General features: G+C 31.6%; 2 protein-coding genes, 1 long non-coding RNA gene and 1 pseudogene across 3 annotated transcripts; 1 reads left to right on the top strand and 3 right to left on the bottom strand.

Annotated features, from left to right (window-relative positions):
* Positions 1 to 889: 889 nt before the first annotated feature.
* LOC125821881 (acyltransferase Pun1-like) lies at positions 890 to 2,314 on the bottom strand. The gene is made up of 2 exons (XM_049501245.1): positions 1,574 to 2,314; positions 890 to 1,474 (listed from the first exon to the last, which is right to left on the bottom strand). The coding sequence occupies exons 1-2, from the start codon at positions 2,312 to 2,314 to the stop codon at positions 890 to 892; spliced, it is 1,326 nt and encodes a 441-aa protein (XP_049357202.1).
* A 1,686-nt stretch (positions 2,315 to 4,000) lies between these two features.
* LOC125822333 (uncharacterized) lies at positions 4,001 to 10,678 on the top strand. The gene is made up of 2 exons (XR_007442642.1): positions 4,001 to 4,032; positions 10,356 to 10,678. It is a non-coding gene; the product is annotated as an uncharacterized LOC125822333 (long non-coding RNA).
* Positions 5,762 to 8,001, bottom strand: LOC125822331 (acyltransferase Pun1-like; annotated as a pseudogene).
* On the bottom strand, positions 10,566 to 17,091 carry LOC125822332 (3beta-hydroxysteroid-dehydrogenase/decarboxylase). Its single transcript, XM_049501727.1, has 10 exons — positions 16,744 to 17,091; positions 15,631 to 15,720; positions 15,394 to 15,527; positions 15,127 to 15,297; positions 14,687 to 14,812; positions 13,410 to 13,489; positions 12,223 to 12,421; positions 11,609 to 11,719; positions 10,865 to 10,931; positions 10,566 to 10,676 (listed from the first exon to the last, which is right to left on the bottom strand). The coding sequence occupies exons 1-10, from the start codon at positions 16,970 to 16,972 to the stop codon at positions 10,621 to 10,623; spliced, it is 1,263 nt and encodes a 420-aa protein (XP_049357684.1). The 5' UTR covers positions 16,973 to 17,091; the 3' UTR covers positions 10,566 to 10,620.
* Between the last annotated feature and the right edge of the window lie 1,554 nt (positions 17,092 to 18,645).

Raw genomic sequence — 18,645 nt, 5'->3', positions numbered from 1 at the left:
TTGCTTTATATTACAAAATAGTGTAGTTAAATGATGTAGCCACATATAATTTGTTATGATTAAACTTCATAGTTAATTAATAACCTTTTAACTATGAAAAAGGTTATTTAAAACAAAATACTGTAGCTAAATAAATATTTCCATTAAGGGGGTTCGGGAAAAAAAGGTGCAGTGCCTAAGATTTGATTTTGGAACCTCGAGGTGAGTTTTGAACCCCCTCAACAATTAAGTCAACCTCTAATCTTACCTTCAAGAGGTTAAAAATCAATATATAAACATAAAAATTCTTAAAAATACCTTAAATATACAACGTAATTTTTTACCGAGAGAGTTTTGGTGGAACCCCCTCGGCAACCTCTAGGTCCGCCCCTGAGCAATATAGTTAGCTTAACAATTGTAATTTGCCTCCCTATTTCTCATATTATATTATAGTAATTGAAATAATTTTTATATTTGAATGTACGGCTGTTTTTTGAAAGTGAATTAGAAAATAGACGATAAGTTGTTTTTGAAACGTAAGTTCAAATTAAATTTTAAATTTTTTCAAAATCAAATATTAATTTTCAAATAAAGTAAAATTTATTTTGAATTTTGAAGAAAATATGAATCATAATTTTTCTGGTCAAACAAATAACTTGGAAGTAGAATGAAATGAGCGAAATCACAGCGAAAATGAAATCATCAACATGCATGCAGATTTCAATTTATTACTCCTAAAGGCAAAATATATAACAACAATGACAAATACATACACAATATATATAATCCTACTAGTAAAGTCCGGGAACACGCAGCCTTGAATTGATGGATGAGATACTTTTTTTTATTCACACTTCAAACTCAAGAGAAGACACAGACACACATAAAACTCCTGAAGACGACAGAGAGGTCAGTCAATTAATTGATGAAGGAGTTCCTCATCACGTTCAAATTCAGACATATGTTGTTTCTTCAACATTACCCGCGCCTCAAGGCCTCGTCCATTCTGATAATCCATGAAGAAGAAAAAATTCTTAAAAGGACCATTTGGTATACTCACTCTTTCAGGTTTTCCCCATCCGAAATCTACATTGTAATATGGGTATTTAAAAAGATTGCAGCAAAAATACATGCTACAATTTTCATCATCAAATGGTATTTTCCCTTTTCTTATGGATTCTACTATTTCTAAGATAAATTCATTTTGTTCCACTTGATCTTTCTTGTACGCCACCTCAACTCCCTTCCTTAAATTACGAACCAACGTTGGTATCTCAATGTCTTGTTCTTTAGTTGCTATTGTGGATAAAACAGACAAGATATTTCCAATGGCACTTCGAGGTAGAGGAGGTGTCATCATAGTACGTACGTCTAAGTAGTGAACCAACTTTGAAGTAGTTGTAGTATTTGATGCTGCCTTTATTACACATTTGAAAAGAAGCGCGCTAACAACTTCAGTCTCTGTTGGGTTTTCTACTCCTGATTCTGCTGCCACCTTCAAATTACGACCCCAAATGTTATTAATTTAAGTTATATGTATCATCAATAAATAACTTTACCTGATGGTATGTAGTATATATAGAGAGAGTATTACCTTAGCTCGAAAAGCATCTAACTTGGCGGTAGGAAAAATGAATCTTTTTTGTACGCATTCACTAACATTGGATTCCATCAGTGGAGCAATAAGAGGACCATACTTTTGTGTAGAAAAGATAGAATCTCCTACAAATCTAGGAGCCAAAGTTATGTTCGTATTATGACCACAAGTGATACGTGACCAATCATTAAGTAAATTAATCACAGAGCAGCCATCACCAATCTTGTGCGATAAGCATACACTGATGGCTATTCCCCCACAATCAAACTTACATACTTGCGCTATTAATAAATTACCACCTTCATAATTATTAGCCCAAGGCAAGTCCTTGGGGAAAACTATACTCTCTGCGTGAGATGCATCAGAATGATCAAGTATTTCAGACATGTGACACTTTATTTGCACAATTGAAAATTCCGCTCCCATATCGTTACAATCAACGGTAGAATTGTCTCTCAATTTTCCAGCGTAAGGATAGTAAGAGGCTAAAGTTTGTGATAGTGATGTTTGTAGCAAGTGAGCTATATGAGAAAGTTCATTATGAGAATTATTTGACTCCTCTCTTTGTTGTACTTTTGGGTAAAAAAATGCAAAAGGGATATAAATATGACCAATGAATTGATCAAAGAAAGACAGTTTGTGGTATCTAAGAGTAGGTGGGGTGGGAGAAGAAGGTTTAATAAAGGTTTTGTCACAAATTGAAACAAGTGATGGTGATGATAATAATGCAAAAGCCATCTATGCAATGGTAATTAAGCTTGTTGAATTGCCTCCCCATTTCTCATATATATAGAGAGAGACACATAATTTACATAATTGTTTACCCGTCCTATATTTTTTTTGTTTACTCTGTTTAAAAAGAAAATATAATAAAAATGAAAAGATTCTTTCATATCCTTTCTCTCCACTCACACTTGTCCACACATATAAGATAAGAGGATTGTTCAAATAATGTCATGGGATTGAGTCACACATATGTCATATACATATGCGCAAAGGAGCACATGAAGATCAGGAGGGGTGACATTGTTTGTTTTAGGGACAAACTAAAAAAAAGGGTGTCACATAAAATGGAATCAAAGAGTAACATTTTAAATTTAAAATACTTATTTTATTTTTAATAAAATAATTTATAGCAACACAAAATCTTTATAAACGCAAAAGGAAATTAATAGGACCAATTAATTATGCACACTTGGAAAAACGAAAGGTAGCTAGTTAGTGATATCTAGATAGGTTCATTTACGTACTCTAGCCCTTCCCAATTTATACGATAATTTGCAATTACTTTTTAGCCTGAATAATAATGGCACTGTCCCTTTTATATTAAAAAATTATTTTATTTAATTTTTAAATTTATAATGAAATGATTTACCATCACATAAATATTTTTAAATTATAAATTTAATTTTTTTTAAATTTCATTTCATTTCCATTTTAAATATTACCACATCAATTTGATTGAAGGGGTGCTAATTCTATTTTTTCAATTAACGTAAAAAGAAAATCAATAATTGAACAATTTGTATGGTTAAAAAAGGGACGTACAACGACGATACAAAGACAGTTATTGTTGTACTAATGTTTCCAGTTGGGTTGCTACTAGCTAGTGTGGGGCATTCGTCCCAATTTGAGCACGTGCAAATTTATGCTTGATATATGTGAATTTTCTCATATCCATCATTTAACAGATGAGTAGTCTTTTTAAAATAATTTGATTATCACTTAGTGAATTAAATTTTGAGATTAAGTTAGACCTAATGCAAATTTTCTTAAGAAAAATCACTTGTATTTGAAGGTATTGTTTACTAATAGATTTTTGCTTGTGAGGTATAATTAAGGAGAAAATATGAAATTAATTGTTTGATCAAAATAAAGCTTTTTTTAATCAATTAAAAATGACAGCTGTTTTAATAAAAATAAAGTTATTATTACTACTCTTCAAAAGAAAAAAAAATCAGGTTAAAATCTTGATGTTCTTATTACTTTTTTTTTTTTTTTCAAAATCTTATTATTATTTTTTTGAAAAAATTATTTTAATTTATTGCTGTGTGTTGATACTTCATTTTTATTCCTCTTATTTGTCATGATTATTAATTTATACATACTCTTTCAGGTCTTCCCCTATATTTGCAAAGATTACTGCAAGCATACACAGAATGTCCTATTCAGAGGATCTGAATAAAATGCGTCAAGTTTATAGGGGTCTTCAGCTATTCTGCCAAGAGCAAATGGTCCTTTCAAGAATGTGTTTTTCTTGAAAGATTACAAAACTAGGCAAGGCATGGAGGCACAGGTGATGTTGCAAATGCAACAAATGCTTGAATTTGAATGCGATGAGGAACTCCTTGATTTTATGAAATAAAAGAAAAACTTTTGAAAGTTATGATCTGAAATAAGTTATAAATATTGAGACCAAGTGAGGAGGAATTCCTAGCTTATGTAGCTTATCAAAGGTTTTAAAAACTTTTAGTTACTACTCTTTACCGATGTACCAAAACAAACAATAATACAAAATATAGATTCACGTAGCGGGGTTAACAAAAAGAATTATAGTTTGTCGCTTTGTGGGCGAACTAGCTTTAAGATTTGTATAAAATGATTTGGATAAATTTGGAGTTAACAGAGACTATGACGTTAAAAGATGGTAGTTGTAGTTCATCCATAAATGGGTCCGTTTTGGTGTGTGTTTTTACTTTTTAGAGAGGGTCCCTTTTGGTGTTTATGATTCAGAAAGTGTCCGTTTTGATGCCGGACTCAATGTATAAAGGGGTTTATGTTTGTAATCATTTTGCGGGATATTTGCTTAGTTTCCCTTGAAATTTTGGGATTGAGTTAGGCCTAATATGTTGAAATCTTGAAGTTCTTGTTATTTTTTGAAAAATATATTTTAATTTACTACCATGTCTTGATACTTCATTTTCATTCCCACTAGGTAAATTGCGAAGCGCGGTGATGAACTACATCAATAATCTCATTTGATAATATAAGTGTTTTCGAGTGGGTACAGTCCTACGATAAATTGTCAAGAATATTTTGTCCAAAGATGAAATGAAATACTTTTTTAATCTTAAAATCAAAAAGATTTGATTCCAAGTGTTTATGCATTTTGTTAGTAATTCTTCATTTTACTGTAGTTATTCATCACCATAGTCTTTAGAAGAGATATGTAATTGTTTCATTGTCTATATTTGTATTTTTCAAAAGTGGTACAAATATTGTATTCATCTATTGCGAGAGTTTTTCTCCTATTCAAGGTATCTACATACAAAATCTAAATATTACACATCTAATATAATTAGTTGTGTAATGGATAAGTTAATTAAAATTTTAAAAAAACATCTCTTGGAGTTCAATGAAATAAGTTATGTCGCTCAAATAATTTGGATTAAATATGTCATGGCAAGTCTCTTATTCAAAATCATTCACATTCGATGACACTACTTTGATAACTAAAAGGCATATTTTGTTGTTTATGTTTCATTCGATATGGTTGAAACTTTATTTTTTTGCGACTTTTCATGTAATGCTTATTGTGCCTTATTGGAAAGGTCACAACTCTTTGGAAAAGTCCCAACCTTTCATAAAAGTCACAACTTTTAATAAAAGTCGTAACTCTTCATAAAAGTCAAAACTCTTCGTAAAAGTCGCAACTATTCATAAACGTCACAATATTTCATAAAAGTCACAACTTTTGATAAAATTTATAGCTTTTCATAAAGTCACAACTTTTCATGAAAGGGAAGGCTAATTTTGAAAATAAATAAATAAAAAGAAAATCCTGATTTGTGATGGCGCCACATAGACGGGCCTAGGATTCTCTTTTATATATATATATATATATATATATATATATATATATATATATATATATTATTAGTTCACCAACTTTATTAGGTGTATATCCCTATTTGCCTTGTCTAAATTGCAACTAATTATATATATATATATATATTATTAGTTCACCAACTTTATTAGGTGTATATCCCTATTTGCCTTGTCTAAATTGCAACTAATTCTATTAACATATAGTATTTTTTTGGTTAGTTTTAACATATACGACAACATTATTAATATGCACTACTACAAGAAAATACGATAACATTATTAATATGCACTACTACAAGAAAATATCAAACAACACAACATGTTATACGTAAATACTACTAATATTATTGGAGCTAATTAGGAAATAAACTCAAGAAGTTCCTCATCGCGTTCAAATGCAGACATATGTTGTTTGTGCAACATTATCCGCGCCTCTACGCCTTGCCCAATTTTATAATCCATCAAGAAGAATGAATTCTTGAAGGGACCATTTCCTAGAGACACTCTTTCAGGTTTTCCCCATCCAAAATCCACATTATAGAATGGATATCTGCAGAGATAAACATTACTACAGTTTTCATCCTTATTTTCAAGTAACATTTTTCTTTTTTTCATGATGAGTTCATTTTGTTGGACTTGCTCTTTCTTATATGCAACTTCCTTAGACTATGAACCAATTTTGGCAATTTCATCTCTTGCTCATTATTAGTATCGATTGCTGACGTGGAAAATAAGGACAAGACATTTCCAATTGTTCTACGAGGTAGACGAGGTTTCATCATAGTACGTACGTCAAAGAAGTTAACTAACTTTGATGTGCGCATTAAAGTGGTTGTACTTGATGCTGCCTTTGTTGCACATTTGAAAAGAAGTGCGCTAACAACTTCAGCCCGTGTTGGATTTTCTACTCCCGATTCCATTGCTACCTTCAATTCCGAATATCAACTCAAATTATCTCACATAAATTGAAACTGATAAAATATCAAATATCTTTCTCACCCCCTTTCCCACTCATTCCTTAAAAAAAAATTGATACTATTTTTAAAAAAAAAATAATCCCACCCCACTCAAGCATCCGCTCCTAATTTATTTTATTTATTTTTTTCATTTTTCTTGTTTTGTGTTAGATGTGTACATATATTTTTAGGAAAATATTTTTTACTACCTGCTTACCAAATATAATACAAATAAAAAATTTATTTTAAAAAAAGTTTTGCGGCAAGTAAAAAAATATTTTTCTAATAATATATGTATATCGAATACAGAACAAGAAAAAATTAGAAGCAGAGGTTTATATGGGGTGGGATAGAATTATTTTTAAAAAAATATTAAAATAATATCTAAATTATGAGGTGAGGAGATGAAGTAAGAATTTTTTTAGAAACTCCTATAAAAAGATTTTTTAAAAATAAAAAACTAAAAAATTAGGATGGGGGAGTACGGTTGAGAGGAAATGGTCGAGTGGGGAAATATTTATATTTTTTTATAATTATTTTTTTTTGGGAAATAGTAATACTTTATTCTTTAACTTTAACTAATATTAATAATTTATTTAATTTTTGTCCATGTGGAGTGTGATGTGTCAATTTTTTTAAAATAAAAGAGAGTGTATTACACACACCATGATGAGAGTGTAATAAAAGAGACAGGTGTGTTTCTCCAACTAATACTAAGTAATAGTTTATGTATGAAACTCACAGATATGAAACTGGAAAAAAAAAGATAGTAACATGATGTCCAGAGCCAAAAGTGCTGAGCAATTTATCCGTTTTGGTTAATTAAAAAAAAAGAAGTGACCATTTAGCTTGGAGACCATAAGAAAGCAGATAATAATGGACTTGTTGAGTTGGATGTATGATTACCTTAGCTCGGAGGGCATTTAGCTTGGCAGTAGGAAAAACTAATCTTTTCTGTACGCACTCATTGAGATCGGACATAAATCGTTGATCAACAAGAGGACCATAATTTTGTGCTGAGAAGATAGAATCTCCTACAAATCTAGGAGAAGGATTAATCAGAGTTGTTGTTGCGCGATCACGAGTGAGACTAGCCCAGTCATTAAAGAAATAAAGTACAGAGCAACCATCACCAATCTTATGCGATAAGCATACACTAACCGCTATTCCCCCACAATCAAATTTACTTACTTGCGCCACAAGTAAATTGCCACCTTCATAATTATTCGCCCAAGGCAAGTTCTTGGGAAAAATTATACTCTCTGCATCAGGATAATCAAGTATTTCAGACATGTGACACTTTATTCGAGCACTAGAAAACTCAGCTCCCATATTGTTACAATCAATAGTAGCATTGTCTTTCAATTTCCCAGCGTAAGGATAATAAGAGACGAGAGTTTGTGATAGAGATGTTTGTAACAAATGAGCTATATGGGAAAGTTCATGAGAATTATTTGACTCTTCTCTTTGTTGTACTTTAGGGTAAAAAAATGCAATAGGAATATACAAATTACTGAAGGATTGATCCACAAGAGATAGCTTGTGAAATCTATGTGTAGAAGGGGTGAGAGAGGAAGGTTTGATAAAAGATTTGTCACAAATTGAAACTAGTGATGGTGATGATAATAATGCAAAAGCCATGATTAATTTACCAAGATAATATCATAAAAATATATGGTCAGCTAGTTGATTTACTTCCCCATATTCATGCATAGATGGTCATATATTTATATACACACAAAAATAAAGAAATAAGGGTCCGTTTCGACGTGATCAGATTTTTCTTCTTAGCTATTTTCAAATTTTATTTGATTATGCATTAAATCTATTTTTTGGTTAGTTTTTAAAGATGAGTTTTTGTTATTTCGAGTTTTGACATACTTTCAAGTATCTTTTTCCCTTCGTAATGCTTTTGACTTCTTTTTTTTCAATGCCAAACATAACTTTAACTTTTAAATATTATTTTTAAAATTTCAACTACAAAAAACGGTGTTTTTCAAATTTTAACCAAATGTATGTCCAAATACCTATGTGCACTTACGTCGAAATAATTAGAATAGGTAGTGATATGATATCCATGGTATTTCCTTTTAATTTGTCCAAAACAGGACACTTTTTAATTCAAATAATTATTGTTTACCATTAGAATTAATATTTTATTTTTAATGTTACATAAATATTTATTAATAACTAACTGCGCATCCCATATAAATATGCAGTACTAGAGGTGTACATGACCGGGTTGGTTAGGGTTTTTCAAATATCAAACCAAATTATTTGTGTAAAAAAAAATTAATTTATAAATCAAACCAAACTAATAAAATTCGGATTTTTTTTGGGTTTTTTCAACCTCGGGTTGGTTCGGGTTTTTCAAATACCAAACCAAACCATTGTGTCGAATTTTAAATTTGTAAATCAAACCAAACTAATAAACCTCGAATTTTTTCAGATTTCTAGATTTTTTTCGGTAAAATTTGCATACAAACATATAATTAACTTGTGATCCAAATATTTCTTTCGTCTAACCAAAATACAATTATCTAAGGTTTTTCTAAAGAAGATAACACAAAATATGAGATGAGTACTGATGACACTAAAATATTCAATAAAAAATAATAATGAAATCATCATATAAAATAAATATTGCAAAGTCATAATGAAAATGATCATAATTTAAAAGTACTAAATCATGCTAAAATAAGTTTAATAAGTATTAGTTACATTACTAAATATTTAAGGAAAATTAAAATTAGATTATGTATTTTAATTGTCTAAACCAATGTAAAACTAAAGAACAAATATTCAATATTATTGTCATTCTTAGGGTTGAATTGATTTTATTTTTGCATTAGTATTAATTTGATTTTGATTTAAGTTTTATTATAATTATCAACATCTATGAACTATAATCTTTATTGGACCGTTCCGAATTCTAAGTTTTAAACTTGAAATAATATATTAAAAGATAAAAACTATGAAATAGTATAAGAAATATTTTAAAATTATATCAAAGTAAATATTTTTATATATAAAATAAAATTTTAAAATTACATATATAATGTCGGGTTAGTTTGGTCTCGAGTTGGTTTTTTTTAGTTAAAACCAAACCAATCCAAATATAGTCGGATTTTTTTTTTCAACACCAAACCACTAGTCGAGTTTTTTTTTCGGTTTGACTCAATTTGCGGTTTGGTTCGATTTTTGGTTCGCCCCTATGCAGTACTAACAAAGAAATGCTAAAAGTTCACCAATAAGTTATGTCATTAGATTTATAGGTTTTAGGGACATTTACTAGAGTGTTAATTGCGAAAATATATTTAGTGTCAATTAAATTATTGTCGTTGATTAATTTTCACTAAAAATTGAAATACCATTGCCTACACGTTTATATGGGTTCTTCTCCACGACATTATTTCTAATATCATATTTAGGGTGCGTTCAATATGTAAGAAAAATGTTTTCTAGGAAAATACGTGGGGTTCTTAATTATTTACTTGAGTTTTTCACTTATTTTAGATACGCATTTCAATTTAATTTGTATTTCTATTGTTCCAAGATTAGAATACTATAGCGTACACGTTTTATCTGGGCTCTTCTCCACGACATTATTTCTGAGCTCAGATTCAGGGTGTTTTCCGAAAGAGAGGAAAATGTTTTCTAGGAAAATACGTGAGTTTCTTACACTTATCTTATTGGGTTTTTTTAAAAAACTAATTTTAGATAATATTTCAATTTAATTTGTATTTCTATTGTTTCAAAATTCTTCCACCTAGAATACCATTGCCTACACGTTTTATCTGGGCTCTTCTCCACCACATTATTTCTAATCTCATTTTCAGGGTGTGTTCAGTATGAAAGGAAAATATTTTCTAGGAAAATGTCTAAATTTGAACGCGATCTTGATTTTAAGAAATAAAAAGAAAACTTTTGAAACTTACGATCTGAAATAAGTCATAGATATTGAGACAGGGTGAGGAATTCCTAGCTTATGAAAGGTTTTAAAAACTTTTAGTTACTACTCTTTACCAATGTACCAAAACAAACAATATTTGGTAATACAACAAAAGCTAAAATAACTGGCTTGGTAAAAAGCACCTTACTATATAGTAACTCCAGGATGTAAACACAACTTCTCTCAAGTGAGGCTCCAACGAGTGAGTGACGTTGCACGCCCTGGCAGTATAACCCATCGTTGTTTTCTTATTAGAGTTGAAAGTTCTCCCATCAATGCTAGACCAAATTCTGCATGAACTAAATGATCTAATTCTTCTTGCTTTTGTCAAATATCAAGAACACAACAAAGGCAGCTAAGATTCCTGCAGCAGCAAACATGAGAAGGTCAGAGCACAGAAGATGGGATCCCGGCTTACATTGTTTGGAGTGTTATTTGCATCTGCTATGAAGAGAAACAGAAACAACTCTTCTGGGCACAATAGTGTTTGACCATGTTACAAGCAAGCGTAAATGATATGGACAGGAGGAGGAGATAGAGCAGAGTGCATACCTATGACGAAAAAACTCCATGGTGAAATGATCCCAAGTACGCTTAGAATTAATAGAGAGAAAACCACCTATTGCATCAGCCAGACGAAAGATAACACAATTTAATAGATGAAAATGGGAGTTCACAGCATGATACAAATATAGCTACTCCTATTACTTTTAGCCAAGAGGAGCAGGAATAATTAGAAAGATTTCACATTTCACAATTTATTCTGTATCATTTCACTTGATCTTAATTAGTAACTAGTAATCATCAAATAACGATACAAAACATTCCTTCTGATATATGGCAAGTAATGGATTCCATCTCCATGGACATGGCCAAACCATCATAGTCAATCTCAAGCAATTTGGAATTGAGAGGTAGTTGGATTGATTAATTAATATTTTGATTGAGAAAGTACCACTGCTGCTGATTGAATATACATTATTATATGAATTTGAAATCTTGAAACTTATGAAAGTTATTTTAAAGAGTCGCAAATGCAAGGTTCAAATATTCTTGGACATAATCATACAATGTTGTTCTGTAAAATAGATTGGATGACCAAAAGAAAAGGTAAGAAATTTCAAATGATAATTATACTTGGAGTACGTATGTAGCTTAGCAGAAAAGGCATGCCTATTCAATTCATAACCATATGAGTAATGACCATGGCTTTGAATTACCTTCTGAAATGAAATAGTAAGGGGTCTATCACATTTTTGCTCTCACAACAAATGGATTATATGTATTAGTAATTACCAGGAGGAAGAACCGTTTAAAAAGAGATGCAGATGATTTAGGACCATCCTTTCCCGACCCGTGTTCAGCTCTCAGATGTGGATAGGATTCAATGGTCCTCCTTATGCCCTCCTGAAGAAAATAGAGGCACGCCTTACAACTTAAATGAATTATGTAATGAGAATAAAAAACAAAAAGAAATGGCAGAAAATAATAGATTGTAAAAAGATGAGGCCCCACAGAAAAATAGTAGTTTTAATTCGTAGAAGATATAAGGTACAAATATAACCCACACTAATATCATCTTATATGAAATGTTTCGTGTAAGATGAAAGTTACATGTACGACATATTTGACAGGAAGATATGTGTATTCCTGCAGTAATGATGTGGAAATCCAGATGGATGACTATTTTCTCGTATTCAATATCAAAGGCAAATAATACAATTTCGCAGAAAATAGTTTAACATATTTTTATCACATGAAAAGATTCACAAGGTATGGCAATAAGGAAAAGACCATAACAGTACCTAAAAAGGTTGGGAGTATCTGAGATAGACATGGTATGGCTAAACAATTTTTATGAGGAATTATCAGAGAACCAATTGATTGACTGTAATGGGAAAAACAGGAACCTGAAGTGTGACAATAGGTGCGTATCCTAGTCGATCACTTGCTTTTGAACTACTAAATGTTCTGCTCATAGAGAGAAGTCTGATTCTCGAAGGAGTCAACTGTGGGACCTTCATTCCATAAGGTGCTAACAGCTTATAAGTCAGTTCCACCAAATGTGCAATTGGCATCATAACAGATGCAGAAATCTTAATACTTGGCCTGCATAATACTAAAATCAGGAATCCATACAATTCACAGCAAAAAGAAGCGGGATAAAGGGATACGGAAGACAGATGCTATCCACAAGAACATAAGGCAAACAATGATTTTCCATCAAGGACATGCACGGTTAAAAAAGTGGAAATGTTAGCTCCATAACAACAAATCATGCTAAAAAAAAAATTAAAAAAAATTGTTTAGTCTAGTAATCCCTCACGCAAGCACCCTGCACAGGAGTCTACTGTGGCCCTATCTTTGCTTCCTCTGTGACTCAGAACCACCAACTTTATGGTTGGAGGTGTAGGACCCCTTTTTCTTCTCAGAAGAGATGAGGTTTATAAAACATATCTTTTAATGGACAAGTACCGCTCTATATATCATATGTATCTCCAAATACCACTGGTAAAGAATACACAGCCTCAATTGGCTAGGAATCATATAAGGGTTGGTCTACAGTTACAAACTCTCATTCTCTCTATCATACAAACATTCAGACCCATTAAAATAGCTCTTCTGACAAGCAAACTGAATATTTTTCTCAAGTTTGATTGTCAGCAACAAACCTAAATTGATTAATCATGTTCTGTAGAAACATCTCCATCCATGGAGAAAGGAGAAAAGAAGAAAACATTATGGAAGAACGCTGCTCTTAATCTAAATTTAAGAAACAAACTTTCCTTGCTCAGGATGAACCAACACGAGGTCCCAAAGTTTTCTAACAGTTACCTTCTTCAATTTTAATTTCAAGAGGGTACTGGATGAATGCAAAATTTTAATGCTATTTTGTTTATGAAATTTCTCACTAGTTCTTCTATGTGACCAAGGATACTGTTTTCTTCATCTCTTAACTTGAACCTTTCCAGTAATCACATTTCTATTCCAGAATTACAAATAAAGTGATTTAGTAAGTATAGTTTCAGGTATCAGCTAAAAAGAATAACTGTGAGCAAGAAATCTTTTCAGAGTTCAGAATTTAAAATGAGAATACCTGTCATAGCCAAGACCTTCAAGAATAAGTGATACGAACTCCCAAAACTTAATGGACTCCGTGTTCGTGACGAAATAAGCCTGGAAAGATCATTTATTGATCAAAGATTTGTCAAAAGAAAACCCGCGTTTAAGAATTGATAAATCTCATAACATGCAGAACCTTTTTTCACAGAGACTCCAGGAGACATAAGAAAACATGTGTACTCATAAGCTTAGTGCATGTCAATCATTTTGATGTCTAGCTTTATCCCAAATCCCCACCCCTTAAAATATAAGAAGCACAGAGAGATGAGAGGGTGGGGAGAAGAAAATTATCCTTTTTTACTAGCAAAGAAATGGAAAACAAGAGAGGTGTTCCTTTTTCGAATGCTTGCTGAGAGAATAATGACTTCGCACAATGGTGGAGTTCCTTGCCCAGAAAAAGAGAAGGACAACCGACAAGGTGGCTCTTATTTCAGTGTTTTCTGCACAACTGTAGGCCCAAATGCAATGGATGCGCAAGTGTTACCCCTCCTAGTTATTGACATAATATGGTTTAAGCAACAATTTATTTTGAAACGGTAAAGTAAATTTTATAATCAAAAGGTAAGCAGTAAGCAGTAAGATTGTGCAGACAACTCTACAACAAAGATACAAAGTATGTCAACATTGAACAACTGTTGAAATCTATGAACTAAGATACAAAAAATTTGTTGGTTGGTTGTGCTAAAGGACAATCTTTTTGGTAATTCTATGTAACGTACTAAATAAAGATTGCACTAATTAGTGTTCAGGGTATGGTTTCAAGAGAAGGCGAGAGAAGTCGAAAACAGGGAATCCTTACTTCTAGAGAAAGAAAAGCTAATTTATGGCAACACAACAATTGGTAATCTTAAATGGTTAGAACCCCTAGAGAATTCAGCTTTTCATGGAATCATCACTAGCTAAAGTTCAGCATCATTTAAGTAAAACTTAATCCATATAACTCGAGCTTTATTTATATATTTGATTGTTAAGGTAGCTCAAGCTTTATTGCTGCATGGGATCAGGTCAATCACTTTTTTCACAAACATATCACAATCATGTAGGATGGATACAAGAAACAGATGAAACTTGAATGGGAACTCAAAAATCTCCATTGCACTGCTTATCCATACATTGAGGCCACTACTTAAACAATTTGAAGAACAGAAATGTACTTGATATTAAAGCATCTGGACAGGTCAGATCTGTATAGTTGCTGGTATTTAAGATTATCCAAAAAATACAGAATATGGAAAAACAAAGAAACATTACGTTCCCAGCAGCTTTCTCTGCAGCTGCTCCTCCTGATGCTAGAGCTCGTTCCGCACACACATGCGCATGTGCCACATTCTCCACGTAAGTGAAATCATACAGGTTATTTCCATCACCAATAATGAACTGCAAAATTAAGAATTAGAGAAAGAAAGCTAAAAGTCAACTGAATACATAGTGCAAGTCTTCTAGGTTAAATTCAATTTGTCCACGAAAAATGCCAATAGTGATCCAATTGTTGTGCCATGGAAGAGAATGTAGAAATCACTAATGAAGTTCCTCAAGATAGGTTTCTAATCATGGCTTACAAGCTTACAAGTACTACAACAGTAAACCTATAGTATTTATGTCTAGTTTCATATCTAAAGGCTTGCATATAATACGAATGTTACACGGACTTGAAAGATGCATGTGCAAACAAAATGAGGCTCTAAACTCACCTTAGATTTTCCAGCCCTTGCAGCTGCGACTAGTGAAGGAACTAGCAACCTATCACCAGGGCCAAAAATACTGCTAGGTCTAATGCAGCATGTCAGCAGCCCTTTAGTACCATTTGACTTCATAACAAGTGCCTCTCCTTCAGCTTTAGTTGCAGAGTAGGAATCATTATGCTGAATTTTTTCAGTAACAAGAGTATGGTTATCATCCAACCTAATATGAGGATAATTTCTCATTCAAATGAAGAACAAAGTAGATAGAGGCACTACCTTCGCAGGATATGGCAGTGATTCATCCCCATCTAGAATTCCAGTAATTCCATCAAACACCACACTGGGAGAGCTGGTGTAAATAAGTCTTTTCACTTTCAGCTCAACGCAAGCATCAATTATATTCTGGGTTCCTTCACGTATATTTATGCGATTGAAAAGAGAGAACTAAAACTTTCACGTATATTTAGGGAGATCATTTTTTTTCTTGATAAATTTTTTAAAGCGTTCCCATACCTTGCACATTAACTGAATAGTGGAGCTTGTGGTTGTTGATCGATGAATCTGGAGCAGCCATGTGGAAAACAACCTCAGCTCCTTCACAAGCTGCAAATATCAAATAAATAATGTTAAGACACCACAAGTTAATAAAATAGGTTATCTCTTATGTCACATTGACTCAGGCATAAATGTTGACCGATAAGTATCTTGGTACAGGTAGTTAGGGGTACGTGAAGTTATATGTCGAGCGTATCTTGAAAGATATACATGAAATACTTATACCCACATCACATTTATTAAGCACAGATACTTCAGAACAAATGAATACTCCATGTCACATAGTAATCTCAAATACTACACTTAGAAACATGAGTCTAGAAACATTAGCTGGGATGATTTGGCTGTGACATAAAATGTCTATCTCCTATGTCACTTAAGACTCAGGCATGGATACCAGCAAGTAACCAGTACAGATATGGGTACAGGTAAATCAACTTTGTCTGCATCTTGTAAGATTCATGTGAAATACTGATGGCCATATCACACTCATTTAACACAAGTACATTGAGGCAAAGGAATACTCCATGTAACATCTCAAATACTAAATTCAGAAAAGATGAATCTTGAAAAAATTTAGCTAGGATAATTCAGCAAAAGTATCTGATACAAGGCTTACTTTATATGGAAACAATTGGAACTAAACACCACCTAATTGATTCCACACTATGGCTAGCACCCAAGGGTGTAACCTACTGGTCAATGACGTGGGTTGAGAATCTTGATGTTTTAGGTTCAAATCCCGGCAGACACAAAAATGCTAGGTGATTTCTCCCCCTGTGGACACTTGGCAAGTAGTAACTAATATAAAATCATAACACCATATTCAAGAATAAAAAAGTCGTGTCAAAACCAACTAAGGATTCAAGAAAAGATCGTTGAGCACTTGGCAAGTACTAACTAATATAAAACCAAAACACCCCTATTCAAGAATCAAAAAGTTTTGGTTTCTTGGGTGTCAAAAACAACTAAGGATTCAAGAAAAGACCGTTGAACACTTGGCAAGTAATAAAACCAAATCACCCACATTCAAGAATCAAAAAGTTTTGAAAAAAGATTCAAGAAAACAACCTTTGAGGACTTGGGACTTGTTAAGAAGATCCATGGATACATATAGAGCACGGCCAGATTTGAGGGCTTCTCCAAGAATACCCTTTTCCTCATGAGGCTCAAGTTTAATGGTTGGCCCCAAATCAGCAATGCGGACATGATAAATTTCATAGCGGATGAGCATTTCGACCAAATGTCGAGCAGCAAAGCCTCTTCCGCCGGTCACCACACACCATTTCTCTTCACCCATTGCCAGAGATTGAGATTCGGATGATCCAAACAAGAATAGTTCTATACTTCCCTCTCTCTTGATTTATTTTTAAAAACATGTGTCAGTTTTATGGTTCTACGCCCACCATCACGTGCACAACTACTACGCCCTCCCTCTCCATTATACAGTTGATTATTTGTCAAATACCTTCCGTTTGTTGATAAAAAATGTAATGAGTAAATACGTTTGAGACCTTAGGACTAAAATAGTAAACTCAATACATCAATTATTATTTTTTAATTTTTTTAATAAGTATATCAAATCAGAATTTGAACAAGTACTATTTATACTTTCAAAAATAATTAATTTTAAGGGCAAAATGAGGAAATAATTAATTAATTCTATCTTTATTTTGTGAATTGACAAATACTCCCTTTATTTATTTATTTATTTTAAATTGTTCAATATTGACTTGATATATTTCTTAAGAATTAAAAAATAGAATGATAATTTTACGATCTCACTTTTTGAGTTTAAAATAATTAAGAAATGACTATAGTTAATAATAATGATAAATTAGAAATTAAGTGATTAATAATTTTTAAACTTTTTAAATTGAACAAATAAAAATTGAAGGAATATTTATTATGGAATTAAAAGTAATTGGCCTCTATATTGTGGGGTTGTTTTGTTGCTGCTTGCTAGTCATGAATTGATTTATTCTTGCATTAAAAGAAGTATAATTAATATCATATTTGACAGCAACTTATTAGTTGCTGTTTATAAAATTCTATACATCAAGTACAGTATTTGATTAACAATTTGCTTTCATATATATATATATATATATTATAAAAGAGTTTATAAATTTTTATGGAAGATAAATTAATATAACAAAAATTAAAATTTATATAATAAATACCTACATAGCGCCAAACCACTCCTTAAAATTTGCTTTTGAGCTAATTACCCTAAAAGTTACTTCAACTAATAAATTAGATAGGCAAATTACTTTTTAGTTTTGTAATTAAAAAAAGTTACTTTATTTATGTTATTTCAGGTACAAAGATTTTATTTATCCTGTATTTATCATTTCACAGACAAAATAACTCACTATACTTAAGTAATATTTTTGCTCACTTAATCGAATTATTTCGCTGATGTTATTTTCTGCTTAATGTATAGTCATATCTCTCTTTTAATGTACATTACCAAATTTTCTTATTTGTAGGTATTATTCTTATTTTTTATTTCCTTTTATAATCATCGTCCTTCTTCATATATAAGATAAAAAATAATTATACGTCAACGAAATACATACTTATAGCCTATAGAAAAATTCTTCCAATTTCTACACATACGCTTAATAAGTCATGGTGAGAGCACAATTTTATTCAAATACATATATCGCTAGACAAAGATAACGTAAAAATATTAGTAAAATTTCAACAAACTATATAAAAGTTTGAACTCATAATAATTTCTATGTATAATGGATCAACAATAAAAACTGAAATATTGATCTAATCAGCTTTAAATTAGGTAGTCATCGCTAACATAAATTCAATATAACAATCAAATTTTTATATACAAACTGATTCGAATGCCACGAATAAATATCAATGCTATCCATATAAAGCCGGCGTTGGATATGGAGGGTCACAGGTTCAATCCTACAATTAGGACTCATCTGTGACTTGTAATTCTTATCA

This window comes from Solanum verrucosum, unplaced genomic scaffold (assembly GCF_900185275.1).
Source record: "Solanum verrucosum unplaced genomic scaffold, falcon-dt-bn FXZP01000103.1, whole genome shotgun sequence".
Taxonomy (NCBI): Eukaryota; Viridiplantae; Streptophyta; class Magnoliopsida; order Solanales; family Solanaceae; genus Solanum; species Solanum verrucosum.
The sequence above is the reverse complement of the archived record's forward strand: the minus strand, read 5'-3'. Positions and strand labels throughout refer to the sequence as shown.